The sequence below is a fragment of the Melopsittacus undulatus genome, chromosome 6 (genome assembly GCF_012275295.1).
Source record: "Melopsittacus undulatus isolate bMelUnd1 chromosome 6, bMelUnd1.mat.Z, whole genome shotgun sequence".
Taxonomy (NCBI): Eukaryota; Metazoa; Chordata; class Aves; order Psittaciformes; family Psittaculidae; genus Melopsittacus; species Melopsittacus undulatus.
Window position 1 is genome coordinate 59,059,524 of NC_047532.1, and position 17,717 is coordinate 59,077,240.

Below are 17,717 nucleotides of genomic sequence, written 5' to 3' on the forward strand. Positions count from 1 at the left end.
AGTTCACCCTAAAGACAGTTAAAAGTCAGCTGCTTCACTGCTGCAATTCAAGGTAATTAATGCAAACTAGGACTTCCTGTGATGAAGATAAGAATTTATAGCCTCAGAGCAATTACCTAATTTCAATTAAAGGAGGCAGGGGGGAGCAAGCATACTAAGTACCAGAAGCAGGAACAGATAATGAGAAGGACCATGTGCTCAGTCCAACCTAGATTCAATTAAATTCATAAGATGTTTTATAATGCCTGGGGCTTTTTTTTTTCCTGACAAAGACAAAATAAACTAAAGGATAATTTGTAGTTAACTCTAAACATAAAACACACCATTCTGTTCCCTTTACTCAAAAAAGATTTGGAGTTAAGTTGGAAGGTTTCAGGAACATGTTTTATTGTCCTGGCAAAAAAGCCTGAGCCCTGCTTGCTTTCTCTGCCAGAGCAGAGAACTATACTTGCTGTTTGCTCTCCAGGTAGAAAGATGATGCTCAGGGCCTCATCTCACAGTACTCTGCTGAAAGGCAGAGCTCTGGCAGTGAGCTCTACAACATGTCTAACCTGATACCAGGAAAACTGCATGTGTAATCCTGGGAATGCCTGTGGGCTTGCAAAACATATAGCTGAATCAGCTGCACATACTCTAGCGTGCATGAAGCCAGCAGGAATGCCACAGTGCTCCCAAAAGGAAAGCAGCACACTATTTTGCAGCCTAAAAGGTTTTTTTTGCTTTGTTTTTACTTTCACCTTCAAAATGAAAATAATGTGGTTTCCATACAGAAAGGGCAGCTAAAACAGCACCCTCTGTTACAACATGGTAAAGAGCTCCTGCATATCGCAGAATATCACAGAATCACAGAATTGTCAGGGTCAGAAGTGACCTCTCATCTAGGCCAGCCCTCCAACATGGGTCAAGCATAGACTGTGCTGCTCAGAGCCAGAGTATCAGTCTGAAATTCCCCCACGTTGGTGGGAGGGGAAGGACAAGGAACAGAACACAATACGTACAAATGAAAAGCCATGTGGGCTACCCTCCAGCTGAACAATGCAGTGGAAAGACACTGCTATTATAAACAGGATATCTTTAATATGGCTGCACAGGTCAGAGCCAAAAAGCAAATGGACTGTCAAACGTTCCCATTAACATTGTTAAGCCGCCATAGGACAGAATAAACCTGCTTACGTGAAAACCTTTAAGGAAAGTACTGTTTCACCCCAGTCTTTTGCATTTGTTTATGTGAAAACAAGGAAGATGGGATATTCCCCAGAAGATTCCTGTTAAGTAGCACTTGACATGTAGGGAACGGGAGCTGGTGCTCAGACCCTCAGAAGTGCTGTGCAAATAAACCCACTCCTTCTAAAAACACATGGATCTTATTAGTAGCCTAGGCAAGGAGACTAAAATTCACTCCTCTGCCCACAGGAGCAGCAGAGCAGCACTTCAAACACATGTAAGTGGTGAGCTTCAATCAAGAGGCAAGTCTCTGGAGTCATGAGTTGGCAGAACACACTTAAGGGCTCTGTGAACAAGGCCACCATGAGGCCACATTGCTTTTCAACCTCTGATTATATGTGCAACACAGTTATGTACTTAAATGGGAATTCTGTTATTAAAGGGCAACACTAGTTTCAAATGGCAAGTGAATCTAAGATGTGGTCCCTCAGCTGTGCAGAGACAGCAGCATGAAGCCCCCCTGTTCCTGGGAGGAAGAAGACACAGGTCCTTCATAAGGATTCAGCAAATTGGAAAATTGCTCTGATAAAGTACCTCAAACTGGACTTTTTCCCAAGTGAAGTGACAGGCCCTCTACATGGCATCACCCAAGGTACTTCACACATATCACAAACCCATCCTTAAGCACACCTCACTTCCCACCAGCCACCCTTCCTACACAAAGCACGAAACACAGGTGTTTCTCAACAGCCTGGTTGTAGTAGTTAGATGACTCCAAATAGTAAATTACTGAGCTGCAGCTGAAACCATAATAAAATCTGCCCTAAGCCAGCAGGGCAGAGCATGTCCCCTGAACAATCCCTGGTCCTGGGTGATGCCCCACAGCACCTCCTTTAGTAATTTCTGCTTGAAGACAAGCATTTCTTGGTTTAGGGGACTATTTTAAAGCTCTTCAAACACAAGTTCATTTGACTGGCAAATTCATTGCAATTAACTACTCTAGTAAAAGATGGCTATCACTTCATTTATCCTAAGCAGTGTAACTAGGGGAAAAACCCTCCATGACTAGGTCATTAAATAATCCCTTCAAACTCTTATGATTATTTTAAAGAATCACAGAATGATTTGGGTTGGAAGGGACAGAAACACATTCCACTAGACCAGGTTGCTCCAAGCCCCATCCAACCTGGCCTTGAGCACTGCCAGGGATGGGGCAGCCACAGCTTCTCTGGGCACCCTGCACCAGCGCCTCAGCACCCTCACAGGGAAGAACTTCTTCCTAGTGTCAAACCTGAGCTTCCCCCTCCACCAGTTTAAAGCCACTTCCCCTTGTCCTGTCCCTACAGGCCCTTGTCCAAAGCCCTTCTCCAGGTTTCTTGCAGCCCCTTTAGGCACTGGAAGCTGCTCTAAGGTCTCCCTGAAGCCTTCTCTTCTTCAGGCTGTATCAGCCCACGTCTCTCAGCCTGTCTCCATAGCAGAGGTGCTCCAGCCCTCACAGCATCTTCATGGCCTCCTCTGAACTCACTTCAGCACAGAACTAGCTCAGACTTGGGGCAGAGACTGTGCATTTGCTCAACCTCACCATCTGCAGTGAGTCATCCCCCAGAAGGACTAACTCCCCAGTGCCACCTCCTAAGCTAGAGAAACCTGCCAAGAGAGGAGATAGAGGGCCAGAGCTGTCCAGGAGACACCTTGCAAAATCATACAGACAGATCTACAGAACAAAGCCAAGCATCATCCAGCAACAGGTCTGTTGGTGGTGCGACACTGTACATCTCCTGGTAAAGCATCCCTTCACATTCTGAAATGGAGAATTTACCATTCTTGCAGGAATTTGTTAACATTTACACTCGCTGGAGAAATCTGTCCCATGAAAAAAATCCTATCTCAGGTTGACAGACTATTTTGTATATAGTTCCAACATATTTTTAAAATGCAAGCAGGAAGTTAGCATTTCTGTAAGGAATCGCACATTCTAAAGCTTCCCAGCAACAGATTTTTTTTTCCTCAAATGTATTTAAATGGGCATTTCTGGTAAGGGTGCTCAGCCGTGCTAATGAACAGAACAACCAACTTCTGACTGCTGTTTTAGTGCCAGAAAATCACCGTGCTCATTTCCATTCTGCTTACATTTGGCTGCCAGTTTTGCAGTCTTGAGAGACAAAACCATTTCTTTAAATGTTTACATTACCCCTGCAGCAGGTCACCCAATCCACAAGGTTTATACCAGATTAAAAAAAAAAAACAACACTTTCAGACAGTTTCTTTAAACTAAGTAATTCAATTACTATTTTTCTTAACCACTACTGCCATGCAGTAAAACCTGCCTTTTTCCAGCCTGCCTTCAATGTAAAGGACATTACTTTAAATACTTTTTTAACATTTAGAAAACATAAACTGACACTATTTTCTCTAAAAAGTGTTTTACTCTGCAGAAGTTATTTTCTCAATTTTTAGTGTGCATCACTAAAATATAAGTAGGTACACAGACACCTGCTAAACAAGTATGCGGAGCAACATACATAACTTCGGTACATGTCAGTATTTACAAGAGTGGTCTGAATAAGCTTTAGGAATGGGACTGCAAAGCAATTTCCGCTGAGCCAATACAACTTTACATAAGTCTTCAATCACCTCCCTGGCCATTTCAGCAATGAACAAACCCACCCTCAAGATGGAAAAAGGAAACGCCCAAGGAGAAGTAAAGATGCTGCGAAACGTCACAGAGCTCTCCATCTGCACTATAGCCACTTGCATTCATAATTCATTTCACAACATGAACAAGTCTTACATAGTATTACTAATTCAGAGCAAGGAAAACCTTCCTTTATGTGGGGCTTATGTTCTGCTTCATCATATCCCCAGTCGTAAAAAAGGGGTTACAAATGGTCTGATGAATAATCAATCCAACAGCCTAATGACAAGTGTCAGATCAGCTCATGAGCTGTTCTCCTAGCCTGAAGATGGCAGATGTGATCCTTCCACAAGATTTTCCTGCAGCACTCACCGTGAGAATTTCAAGGCAGTTCCTCCCATGACCAGTGACATAATGATAAAATACCAATTTCTGCAGTATTGAAGGGCTAAGTCAGAACCTGGTCCAGACACATGGCACTACACCAAGCTGAGAGCACCCAGATTCATCACCTTTACCAGTTGCAGAGGCCTGGAGTCTCTCTCTTGGGGTGTTTACACCAACCTGTAGTAGCTTCTCATGTTCTCCTTCTTAAGGTTTTACCTTCTTAAGGTTTTACCCATGTCAGTAAAAACACCACTACTTCTATTGCTGAAATCCAGCCACCGACAGTTATTTCACAGTAAGTGACCTTGTGAAATAACTATTCTGCTTCCAAAAGCTACACTGGTCAAATCCTTCCATCCTCCAAAAAGGAAAGCACACCCGCTGTCAAAAGCAGAAACTCTGCCAGATCATGAAAAGCCTGACCTTCTGAATACAGGAAAGCCTCCAGCATTTGTCTCCCGGGTGAGGCATGGCTGCAGAGGAACTGCTCATACAGCTGAGCAAGAGTAAATTCCAGCCCTTGGGAAAACACTGAGCCAAGAGAATACATAACCAGAGGAGCAGAGTCTCCTGAAACAGTCAAACCTGTGCCAGCATGACTGAACCAGTCCTGCTCAGCACATCAGCAACATCAGGCTTGTACATCCCTGCAACAGTTTTACCATACCTGATGTTAGAAGATATTTCTATCTATTCACTATTTTGCTCTACACTGATACAGACATCCTGGAGAACCAGGATCAGGACTCTAGTGCTGTATATACATTCATCATACAGAAAAGAGGACAGAAACAAAGCACAGATACAGTCCAGTTTCATTACAGTCATTTTTTTCTCAGAAATAATCCTTGCTTACAGCATTCCAGATTTTTTCCATTAGTAATTATTCCTAATGGTATGGTGACAGAAACAGAAGGACTGAATTTCTCAATTCTCCTTCAAACACAGTGCACCCTAGCCACTATTTCTTTATTACCATTTTTTCTCCTCAATATACCACATAAATGGTCATCAACATGAAGCAACTTCCCAAATAGTTTAAAGTAAAAACCTGCATTTAGTGTAGCAAAATGGTAAGTGATCTGACACCCAGGAATCACAAACATTTATCAGGGTTGTTTGGAAACACATTACCTTAAACTGAGCAGCAAGCATGAGAAGCAATAGGTGGTGGCTTCCCCCTGTGAACTATTCAATTTTTCTTACTTAGCATTTCGCCTTCAAACATCCCAGTGCAAGCAGGAAAAACACCTCAGTTCATAGAACACACATATCCAACTTTTCAACCCTTCCTCCAATCCCCAGCACTTGGACAAGCTGGATTCAAATGTCTGAAGCACTACCAAAACATACAAGAAGAGTAAAGGAATACAAATAGTTAACCTTGAAAAATAGAGGAATCTCACCTTTTTCAGTGATAAAGAATATGGAGATGATTTTATTCCTAGGTTTTCTCTCTTCTGGTACAGAGGGTAGGGGTTTCAAACTGTGGTTGGCAGACAACTGGTCTTTACCCCCTGCGGTGACGACAGCACTGCTCATCCGAACAGGAGGAGCTGGTGGCTTGTCTTCCACTTCTCCGTTGACAGACATGGTTCTCAATAGCTAGTGAAAGCACTGAAAGAGAAATATTTGTTTTAACTGAAGAAGAGAACATAGAATACATAAATGTATAATTTCTTCTGCTGGACAACAGGGAAAGGAGCTATAATTCAACTCTGAAGAACGCGGTAAGCAGTGCACTGGCAGACACTGTTGTCTCTGCCAAAGGAAGCGGATCTCTTCTTCACTCCCACACCCATTCATTTGTGCCAGCAGCAGCATTTGTGGAATGAGGTGACAAACTTTTCCAGTGATAAAACTAACCCAGTCAAAAAGTCAGTTGTATCTGTTCATGCAAAGGATAGTACACATAAGGGCATAAGTACAACAGCTTTTGTTGGCAGCTTTACTCCAAAGGGCTTCATGCTCCAACAGCTTTAAAAGCCTTAGATTATTTCCTTCAGGTCATTTATCAGACAAGATCTTGAGGAGAAAAGAATAGCTTATGTTTGTAAGCATGCTATTTCAGCACACTGTCCACATCAACTCATATTGACTATCTCTACCAAATTATGTAGTGTACATTAAAGAGCATGAGACTTGGATCCACTGGGTACATTCCACTTGTGAATGAAGACTTGCATTGCTTTGCTACTTTGTGCTACACTTTCTCCATTTGTCAAGAGAATATATACTATTACCACAACTATTACCACAATCATCTTTCCTTAACAAAACCAAAGAATCATAGAATCACAGGTTGGTTTGGGCTGGAAGTTCCAAACCCCTGCCATGGGGACACTTTCCACTTAAACCAGGTTGTTCCAAGCCCTAACCAACCTGGCCTTGAACACTGCCAGGGATGGGGCAGCCACAGCTTCTCTGGGCACCCTGTGCCAGTGCCTCAGCACCATCACAGGGAAAATTTTTTCTCTAATATTTAACTTAAATCTCCCCTCTGTCAGGTTAAAGCCATTCCCTCTTGTCCTGTCCCTACAGGCCCTTGTCCAAAGCCCCTCTCCAGGTTTCTTGTAGCCCCTTTAAGCACTGAAAGCTGCTCTAAGGTCTCCCGAGAGCCTTCTCCAGGCTGAATAAGCCCAGCTCTCTCAGCCTGTCTCAGAACAGAGCTGCTCCAGTCCTCAGAGCATCCTGATGGCCTCCTCTGGCCTTGCTCCAACAGCTCCATGTCCCTCTTGTGTTGGAGGCCCCACATGACACAAAGAAAGAGGTTTATGTCGTGAAGCTCAGGAACTATTAAAATTCTCAACATAAACATCGATGAAAACATAATTTCTGCACAAATACCTTCAGAGGCACAAGCAGCATAAAGTTCTGGCAGTGCAACTAAAAACTGAGTATGTGCTGGTTTCTCCATTTACTTAAAGACCAATGGGGATCAGTAGGCAAAGCTATGCAGCACCCACCTAGACAAATGTATCTTCGAGCCCTCTGCCTGATGATAAGAGTGATAAATCGACCTGCAACATTCAAACCTATCTGCAGGGATGCTATTATGAATCAGACTGTGATTCCCATCCTCCAACAATATTCCCAGTTCACTCACTGATTGTTCTTTCAGATGCTGCAAGTTATCTACAGGATCTTCCGTATTTTCCAGTACCTGCACTGCAGTATGGGAAAAAAATTAAGAACCATGCAATCTAACAGCATGTCTCAGCACAGGGATTTTAACTCAAAATGCTTCCCTAACATCACATTTTGTTTAGACAAAATGCATGCAACTTATTTGAGACATACAAATTTTTCATCTGAACCACCAAATTAAAGTTGGGCTTATGCTAATATCACAAAAAAGTAGGATACAGGGTACTTACTTATCCAGATGGGAACAAATACTTGAAAGAAAGCACTTCTTTTGAGCAAAGACATTAAATCAGGAGGCTAAATAAATCATAGGTAAATAAGCATATCACATAACTTTAACATCAGAATGTTATGCTATGAGAAGAAAGCAACACCATGAGTAGTCTTTTTTTATCTTTCTAAAATAAGCCCTATTATTTTCTCCATATTTTTGTACTGTCTGGTATTAGCAGGAGCAGGATATAAGGATAAACAACCAACCTGCATCTGAAACCAGACAACAGACTTGGCCCTCCAAGCCCATAACAATTCCCTGAAGAGCCCAGGAGGAAGAGAAGCTGCAGGCCTGGTAGAGCAGACCGGAGTGGCAGAAAGAGCTCGGGCACCAGCTTCCCACTAAGGGACTGTCTCCATCAACTGAAGTCCAACAAAACCCTTCAAAATCATTAAATCTGTGGTTTAATAAAACCTCAGCTTTTCAGAAGAACTTGAGAGATGTGACTGACTTACTAACTCAAGGTACTATAATTTCTGAATGGCTGTTTCAAAGACTGCTGTTAAAATAAAGTGCTAGATCCAAAACTATTTTTCACAAAGGACCATTTCAGTGCACAGTAGCTTAGAATTCATAGTTCAAATACATTATTCCAGCTTCAGTCACAACAAATCACTTAAAGAAACAAAAGTCTGATCCTTCAGTCAACCTCAGAAGTTAAAAATCATTATATTCCGGTTCTAATACAAACAGCTAGTCTCTTTCTGACAGCTGAACGGGGAAGAAAAGAGCAGTTCCCCTCTCCTTTATCCCTTCCCTGTCTTCATTATTCAGGGAAAGTTTCCACAGCATCAGGAAGTACTTTTGAAATTGCTGAGGAGGTCTGGCATTATGGCCAATGACTGGAGGCGGGATTAAAGAAGGGGAAAAAGAAAAAGAAAGGAGTGCAAATACTCCCTGAAGCTCCTTTTCTGCTCTCTCCCACAAAGAGAAAAAGGAGCCTGTTCATTTAACAGCAGCTAGGCATAATCTCTCTTGCACCATCATCCTCGTGGCTGCCTTGCTGAATCACAGCTTGCACAGGGAATTGGAAAGATATGGGGAATTTTCCTTTTTTTCCAGAGTCTGCCAGGAGCCTGTACAGTGGCAAAGCAGACCTCAGGTTCATGTTTCTCTGGCAGAATTGGACTACACAATAGTGGGGTGTTTTGGGGGTTTCTTTAGCTTGGTTGAAAGACACTTATTAAGGTGGTTAAACTAACTTTGAGCAACCTCATAAGGTAGCTGAATCATGAAGAAAAAGGACAGAAGTGACAAAGGTAACATGGAAGATGGGAATAATAGGGATAAGGGGAAAGGGTTCACTTTCATCTTTTCCAGTGAAGATAATGCCAGTAATAATAATGTATTCAAGCACATCAGCAACTCCCCCACAATCAGTGATTGTGCTACACTTAATTACAAGAGGTAGAAAGTAATGGAATGAACCACAGAGACAAGCTGTGAAGCTGCAAACAATACTTAACTATGGACCTCAGACAGATTCATTTCCACCACAGGACAGTGCTGCAACCCATTACACTCACAAAAAAGGAATCACAAAAACAGCTAAAAGCTTTTCTCTGAACAGTTCTGCTGATTACTCCACAAAATATAATGACAGGTACCAGCACTATACACCATAAGGCTCCAAATCTCAGTCGTCATCTCCAGTATATGACACTACTCTCAATAGTTGTCCTTTTGACAAACGTTTCTTGCACTGCACTGATGCAGCAGAAATGGAAATACTCTCTTCATCCTCAGAAGCCTGAGCCACCACAATATGAACTGCAGCAGCTGAAGAGCAAATGCATCCTCTCCTCTGCTGCAGAGGCAGCAGCAAGTGACATCCTAAAAATCACTCACCACCACCACCCACTGGGAAACCTTGAAACCAGGTTGCTCAGAAGCGCAACACTTCTCTTTCCACCTCTGCCCAGTGAGGCTGAGGCAAGCCAAGCACAGGGAAGCTCCTTGTATAGCTTAACCCACCCTCTTCCTCTCAGCCTCTGAAGAGACCTGCACAGATTCATTTTTACCACAATGTGCTAGGAGTCAGTTCTGTCGCTCATTAGCTTTCTTCGTTCTGGGGAAGAAAAGGGTCCTATAGCCTATGGCATGCCAAGGTCACAGAAGACAGACATCAGTTCCTGCTACTGTCACTGGTGGGAAAACACCCAGAAACATAACCTTGACAGTGAGTAAAAGCTGGAAAGTGAGAATTTAGCAGCATTTTCAGAAATGCTGATGAACACACACTGCTTCAGCATATTAGTTGGGATGCTCCAGCTTTGATTTGGGTTTTGGTTGGGGTTTTTTTTGAGTTTTGGGTTTTTTTTTTTCCCCCTCGATTTCCCCCGTGTGAGCACAAAGCTGGGCTGCTTCCTGAAGAACTTCCTAAGTACAGCTCTTGTGCTGTTCTGGCTCCCGCAGCCTCCCTCGTGATCGGTATCACGGCTGACAGGCACTCCCATCCCAGCTGAAGCAGAGGGCTTGCTCGGCAACAGGCTCTACCACCGAGGCCCTACTGCACCACAGCACTGCTATTTAGCTCCTCTGACTTCTAAAAATGGACAAACATGTCTCCTCTCGAATTTGTTTTCAGGATGACTAAAGGAAAATAAAACGAAATTGAAGACAATCATTCTCCTATCTGCTATAGTGCACAGTCACAGTTTTCATAGAGCACTTGAACAGATTAAGTTTTAGATATGCATTATACGTGCATACTCATCAGTCTTGCAGTGCAGTACTGTAAGGCCCCAAGCAGAGGTTAAGAAGATGGTACCATCTGTCAAATGCAACAGACTGTGCAGAAAGTTCTCATACTGTAAGTTGCATTTGTCTTCTTAAGATGTTGAAATAAATGGATTTGAGGAGTTGAGGCTGCCTCTATACTTCACTGCTTGGGATCTGATGCAGAAGTAAATTGGAATATTGCTTGGAAAACAACAAAACAAAGCAAACAGCCCTCTGCCCCCCCCAAAAAAAAAAATCAAGCTCAGAGCTGTTTGATAACATGCACGTACATTCCTACTCCTGGCGCACATCCTGGGGCTTTACACCGTCACTTAAGCAACAGATCTCTGAGAAGCCAGAACTAAGTAAGTGAAATAAATCTAATCCTCTGTGCATACACCCTGACAGGAGGCCCACAGAGCTGCAAACTGAACCCAGTTCTGCTTACTGCAGGTAAAAATTACTCAACTCATTTACTATCGGCAATATGACACAGAAGGAGAAACAAACACATCAAATTTAAGCCTCTTTTGCAGGGCTGACCAAAAAGCAGAAGTTAACAGATTTCAGGCTAACACTAACACATTAAGAAACATAACCACCTGGCTTTTGAAACCGTAATACTTGATGCACCACTGTGGCTGCAGGACCTTACTGCGATACCGTGTCTACTGCTGCAAGGAGAACTGGAGATAATTTGGGCCACAGACAGAGACAGCAGACACAGTGCTTGAAACCAACACAACCTGGAGAATAGAAAACTGTGGAGAGACGTGGGAGCAGTTTCCAGTGCCTAAAGGGGCTACAAGAAATCTGGAGAGAGGCTTTTGACAAAAGCAAGTAGCAACAGGAAAAGGGCAAAATGGCTTTAAGCTGAAGGGAGATTTGGATTAAATATTAGAGAAAAATTCTTCCCTGTGAGGGTGCTGAGGTGCTGGCACAGGGTGCCCAGAGAAGCTGCAGCTGCCCCATCCCTGGCAGTGTTCAAGGCCAGGCTGGACGGGGCTTGGAGCAGCCTGGTCTAGTGAAAGGTGTCCCTGCTCATGGCAGGGGTTGGAACTGGATGAGTTTTAAGGTTGCTTCCAACACAAACCATTCTATCATTCTATGATTCTAAAACCATTTGTTGTCTGACAGAAGGAATGGAAGACAAGAACAAGCTGAAAGTGAAAAAAGCCCTGATGGTAAGTGCACTTCCCTGTCCCCACACTATGAGAGCACACAAGGGTCGAATAAAGTGAGTTATCCTCACAACAATTTGCATGCTGGTGGCTGTCATTTGCTGTCTTCCTGTAGAGCCTTATAGGGTGCTTACTGGCAACATTTGTCACACACAAAGAGCAGCATCCGGGACAGCCAGGTCCAGAGCAGAGGAAAATAGCAAAGTAGATGTGTCTCACAAACAAATCCCACAGCAGAAGTCAAGTGCACAGAAGCACAGAGTAATTAAGAAACAATACAGTAACAGAGCAAGCATGCGATACTCCAAAAGACCCATGTAACAAGATTGATCACATCCCACTCTTGGTTTATATTATAATAATCCTTGTTGAATGTGTCTGGAGGGTTGGAACTAGATGACCTTAATGCCCTTTCCAACCCTAACTACTCTATGATTCCCTAATTCCCAGTACATTGACTCCAAGACTCCAGTGGCTCTAGCAGCTGGCTTATCCTCAGCCACTCCACACCGCTACCTTTTAATTCCTGAAAATAACACCTTATTGGAGGAGATGAGTTGATGCTTCATTAGACATAACAGATTCATTAGATATAAGGAAGGTCTTTACTGTGAGGGTGGTGAGGCACTGGAACAGGTTGCCCAAAGAAGTGATAAATGTGCCATCTCTGGCTGCGCTCAAGGCCAAGTTGGGCAGAGCCTTGGGCAGCAAGGTCTAGTGTGATGCGTCCCTGCCCATGGCAGGGGGGTTGGAACTAGATGATCCTAAGGTCCTTTCCAACCCTAAAACTATCCTATGATTATTCTGGAAATGAGGACAAACACATACACCGTGCAGTTTTTAAGATCAGAGGGCTGCTCATTTCACCAGATACTCCCTTTTCTCGGAGCAAGCAGGTTTTGGAGACCAAAAGCAGAATGAAACATCTCCATGGGTATTTTTCTTTCCCCCCTTTCTCCCACCCCACACCCTTTTCTTTTTTTCTCTGAGGCTCCTGTTGAGCAATAGATTTCCTGTGATTAGCTCACTTAGTACTGATTATAGCTCACTTCCTCCCAGGGATTAGCTGAAAGCAGCTTTCTGACAAGTTTTTATTCAGATGGTGCTACCTAGCCACAGCTCACTTCCTGCACCAGCACTAACAGCACGTTAATTCAGCAGCTCATCAACTTGAAATCATTTCACCACTGTACAAAAATTCACTGAACCAGTAAATCTCAGACTGTCTTCTCCATGACAAGCAAAACAAATCCTCTGGGGATATTCTGGTTTCCAACTTAAATCATATGGATCCATGAGATTTATTTAATCGGATCCAAAAAGGAGTTTTCTGGAACAGTTTGAGACTACCTTCAGAGGCTGAAAATACTTATCTCGTCATTTCAACTCAGAAAAATTGTGCACAGAAAAACAACCCAGCAGTGGCAGACAAAGAATTACTTTCTCACAGACTTGGCAAATGCAGTCTCGTATCTTCTGCCTGACAAGAGAGGACTTGTGAAAAAGCAGGAACAAGAGTAACCTTGATAATGGCCAGCAAAAGCCAGAAGGATAATCTGTTCCACCTACAGTTATTAAAAACACGTGCAGATGCTGTAACGCAACACGCAGTTCTCAAAGCCTTCCCACCTCTAAGAAGGCAGGCACCAAACTCCACTGGACTTACTGCAACTTCTCTTTCCAGTTTTAGTGGGTCTCAAAGTGTTCAGTCAATGCCAAACCATATGCTTGCAAAAACGAACAGTTATTTTTATTTAACTTTCCTTTATGGGGAAGGGAGAGGAAATTAGACTAACCTAAGATACTCCAAACAAGTACAGTTCTCCCTCATTTACAAGCACAAACAAGATACCCCCCCTTCAAATGATGCAGTTGAGAAAACAGCTGAAAATAGAAACAAAAATATCTGAGCCTGTCAAACATGAATTTTTCATTAGGATTTACAAAGGGATGCACATTAACCAAATGCTCAGCAAGGCCAACCCACTGAGAGAGCCAATAAATGGCCAGCATCTTTTTTTTTTTTTCCCCCCAAGATTAATAGCCATAAGCACCAATATACCTCCTTCAACGAGCAAGGTTACAACCATGAAGTTTATCAACAAGTCCTTTCTTGCTGTCTTCCCTTTACTGCTACATGTGACAGAGACAAGGCATAATACTCCCACTCTAATGACAGTATAGGTGAACCTCAGTCTCCTGCAGAACCAGACTGGATGACACACACAACATACCCAGCTAAATTCTTTCCAATTTGCCTTTTCCTGACCCCTCAATTTCCTTGTGATTTTTGCCGAGTCATAATAGAAGGGAAAACACAGCACAGAAAAATCACACAAATATATGGGAAAACACAGTACAGAGAAAAGTATCTGCCATTTAATTGAGAAGAAGAATAAAAAGCAGAAAGAAAACCATCTTTTGTTCAGAAGGAACAGTCTCTCCACACCTGTAATGAGATGTGCCTACCATGAACCAAGTTACAGAAGACAAATATCATATTCATGGGGTATTTGAAAAGGTTACTAAGACTTCTAAAGAAAAATATTCCTCAAAGCCATTGCCAAAGTACATTACAACCTAAAGCCATTATTTACTCCTTAAGGCACTTAGCAGTTGAGCAAAGTCTTGCACTGAAAACAAACAGCAGGTCTGTGAAAATGTCTCTTTCAAAATAAAACCCGATCCCAGTCATCTTCTAAGAAGCAACCAGTGCTGGACATCACCTTCTCATCCAATAGGGAGCCAACACAAACAAGTGTATTTCAGCTATAACTTCTTCACCATCCAATGCCGACAGCTAAGTCATCCTCATCCCATGGTACAAGCACGATAAAGTACAATTTTCATACCATCACTGATGAAGACAAGTGAAGCAGATTGCACTGCTAAAATGCTGGCAGCCTTCCAAACTGGAAGAGCAGATTCACAAAGCTGGTATACAAACAGAAAAAAAAACCAAGCAAACCAGCAATAACAGAAACCTTGGTAAGGTTTTCTTTCCTCACAGATTTTCAATGCTGGACTTTTTTTTAACTGTGTATGTGTGTAATTTCTTAATTATCATCTATGTTTTGTGACTGAAGATGACATCAACAGGAAAAATAAGAAAAGACCAAATAAAGCTGTTCAAGAGTCACAGTAAAAGTGCATTAGTGCACAGAAAATTTAAGCAAATTAATGATACTTGACTTCACTGTATACTGTGGCCATCTCTGACTCATGATATATCTCCACTTTCTCCCTTTAAACCACACACAGCAATCAACTCCCACCCGAAGTGACATTTCTGCTTCACAAAAATTAATTGAGCACTTCTGAACTGTGGTGGTGTGTCTTATCACCACTGAACTAGAAAGCTCTTCTCTGCTTTATAACCTCTGAACCAGCTCAAACACAGGCAACAGTACCAGATGGACCTCAGAAGTGATTTCCCAACTACCCTTATTTCCCACTTTCCAAGTTTGTCAGAAAAACTCACTCGGCAAGGCTACAATGCCATTATCACCAGCTGATTACAGCAACACACAAAAATTCAAGGCCAGTCTGGACAGTGCTTGGACCAACCTGCTCTAATGGAAGGTGTCCCTGCCCATGTCAGGGGGTTAGAACTGGAAGAACTTTAAGTCCCTTCCAACTCAAACCAGTGTGAGATTCTATGAAATGAGGCAGACTGCTGAGCTGAGAGCTATGGACACCCGTTCCACCTTGCTCCAAGAAGCAGCCCTCTTGCGGTAGAGTGGAGGAGGAATTAAATCAAGAGGTACGCATTTCCACCCTCTGCTGCAGGGTTGGGTTAGTTACCGCCTACCAGCTGAATTCAGACCACGCTTCATTTTATACAGCCCACAGCCACAATTTTTCTTCAACGAACTATTGTGCAATGCTGCATAATGATAACATGTACTCAAAGGTGTCTGAAAAAGCCTATTCAACCTTCAACAAGGAAATTACTTACCCCTGCTCTACCTACCTAAAAACCTGAGTCAACTAAATACAGACAAGACAGCCTGCAGCATGCACATCGCATGTAAATCCATGATTCAAGGTGTTTGTGCTTACTCATTTTTCACTAACGAGAAGATACTTTTCAGCCTTTATTTTCATGAGCTGAGGTTTTATAAAGATCAAAGGAGAATGGGGAAAAGGGCAAGTAGGGAAAGTTTACAAGAAGAAAAACAAAAATGAAGTCTGCATCTCATTGCTGAGATTCTCTCTTAATTAAAGCTGGCATTTACAGACAGGGAGGGATCACACATTCCAGAGCAAAAGTTATTTGAATAAAGGCTACCCTGCACAAGGTACCTATATAGCTTGGTGCACTTACTCCTAACAGCATTCACAGCTGTTTAACTTACACAATCACCAACCAAGAGAGCAATGATAATGATGAAAAACTGTTCAGGCTACTGGTGCTGTGCAGAGATCAGCAGTAACTTTAATCGAAAGCAAAGGCATATTTTAATCTCTGGAAATACTATAGGCAACAGTAAGACAAGGCTGTAGCTTACCCATCCAGAGTAAAGTTGTAGGGCTAACTGGAAAGAGAAGAAATAACACACATTGTATACCAGGACAGCAGAAAAAGGAAGAATCCAAGAGTAAGGGATCCATCTGTTCCTCATCACACTGTTAGAGCTGTCAAATGTCAGCTACCGAAAAAATGAATACTTAGTGAAAAGACAAAGGGAAAAGGAGAGAAAAACAGCTCCTCCCTACAGAAAAACTATCTTTTTCATATGCACGCAGAATAGAGCTCTTTGTTTCTCTCCAGTGGCTGGACAAGGCTTGCTTCAACTGCACTTAACAGTAGCAGATAGTGGTAACTTTAGCTTAGCTCAACAGCCCTGCAGGCCAAACCCTCAGCTTACTGCAGCACTATCAAACAGCCCTAGCCTGGCACAGAATGCCAGAATGGGAAATTCTGCCTCTTCCAAGTCACTTTTCCCAGCCACATTGTGCTTCAGTGGACACCAGTACAGCATGCTGTCACCTGGATGGTCACAACCACTTGGAACAGACCCAAGCTCAAGACACTTCTTCGTACCCACACCGAACACAAATTCAGCCAGGAAGAGCATAGTCTTATATATAAGCATGGCAATAGGTCATCCAAAAACCAACCAAAAAATGCAGAAAATTAGAGATAATTTCTCCTGGTAGAATTATAGTCCATTTGTGCCATGTGACACAAGTACAATGACTTCTTCAAATACTCAAACTCTTACATGAGAAGAGTACTGTGCAGCACCCTATTTCTGCATCAGGCAAGTTCACACAAAAACTCACCCATGAAACGAGGTCCCCATTAACATGACTACCACTCCAACAAAAAATTAAAGCTATTTACTGTAATAGATATAAGAGATATCCCACTTATCTGAGGGTCGCTAATTCCATTTCAAGGGATGCATGATAATCATCTATGGAAAAAAAAGAAGCCCACAGAAGAAAGGCATCACTCATGCTGTGTTATCAACACAAGAACTGAAGACCTGCATTACAGAACTACATTGATCTTCAGCACTAGCTGTGCCTTAAATCACAGAAAATGAAAGATGTGTCAGTAAAACATTACTCTGTGATAATCTACTCCTTCATCAGAAGCTACTGCAAAACCAGGCAATTGCAGACAGCAGCTGAAGCAAGTCATCCCACCTCCAAAAAGCCATTTAAGAGAGTCCTTACACTGAAGCAGATATCCACTGAGACTGCAGCCAGAACCTTGGGCAAGACACAAACAACCTGACCCAGCACAACAGTTTTGTACCTACCAAGGCTTCCTCTTTTAATTTACAATACTATTAGCTAATACCATTGAGTCTGAAAGTATGAACATAACACATTTTTTGTGACAAATGAGCACGGAAAACTTACAAATTCTGTGATTACAAAAATTCAAACATGGTGCTTTTTCTTACTAATAAAAATTTAAAAAAAAATAGTTTGCTGTCATAAAATTTCATGTAGCTATGGAAAAGGTTGACCTCAATATAATACCTTTAGAAATGGTCAACTTTCCACGAGTTTTTAGTCTAAATGAAAATTTTCTCAGATCCTTTCAATTCTGTTAAGAAAACAGGAACCAAATTTCAGTAAGCCATTTCAATAAGAGTAAAATAGAAATAAGGATTTCTATTAAACTTGGCAACAAAGAGAGACACCACAAAATATCCCTTTGAGCAGTCACTTGCCATCACACTGGTCA

The 17,717-nt window shown here is 42.4% G+C and overlaps 1 protein-coding gene across 4 annotated transcripts in view; it reads right to left on the minus strand.

Moving 5' to 3' along the window:
- The window catches only part of PAK2 (p21 (RAC1) activated kinase 2), a 39,645-nt gene that overhangs the window by 14,172 nt on the left and 7,756 nt on the right, over positions 1-17,717 (minus strand). For all 4 annotated transcript variants that reach the window (XM_034064265.1, XM_034064266.1, XM_005143085.3 and 1 more), the window contains exon 2: positions 5,593-5,803. In XM_034064265.1, coding sequence (XP_033920156.1) covers positions 5,593-5,779 — 187 coding nt within the window. In that variant the 5' untranslated portion in view covers positions 5,780-5,803. The remainder of the gene's footprint in view (positions 1-5,592; positions 5,804-17,717) is intronic.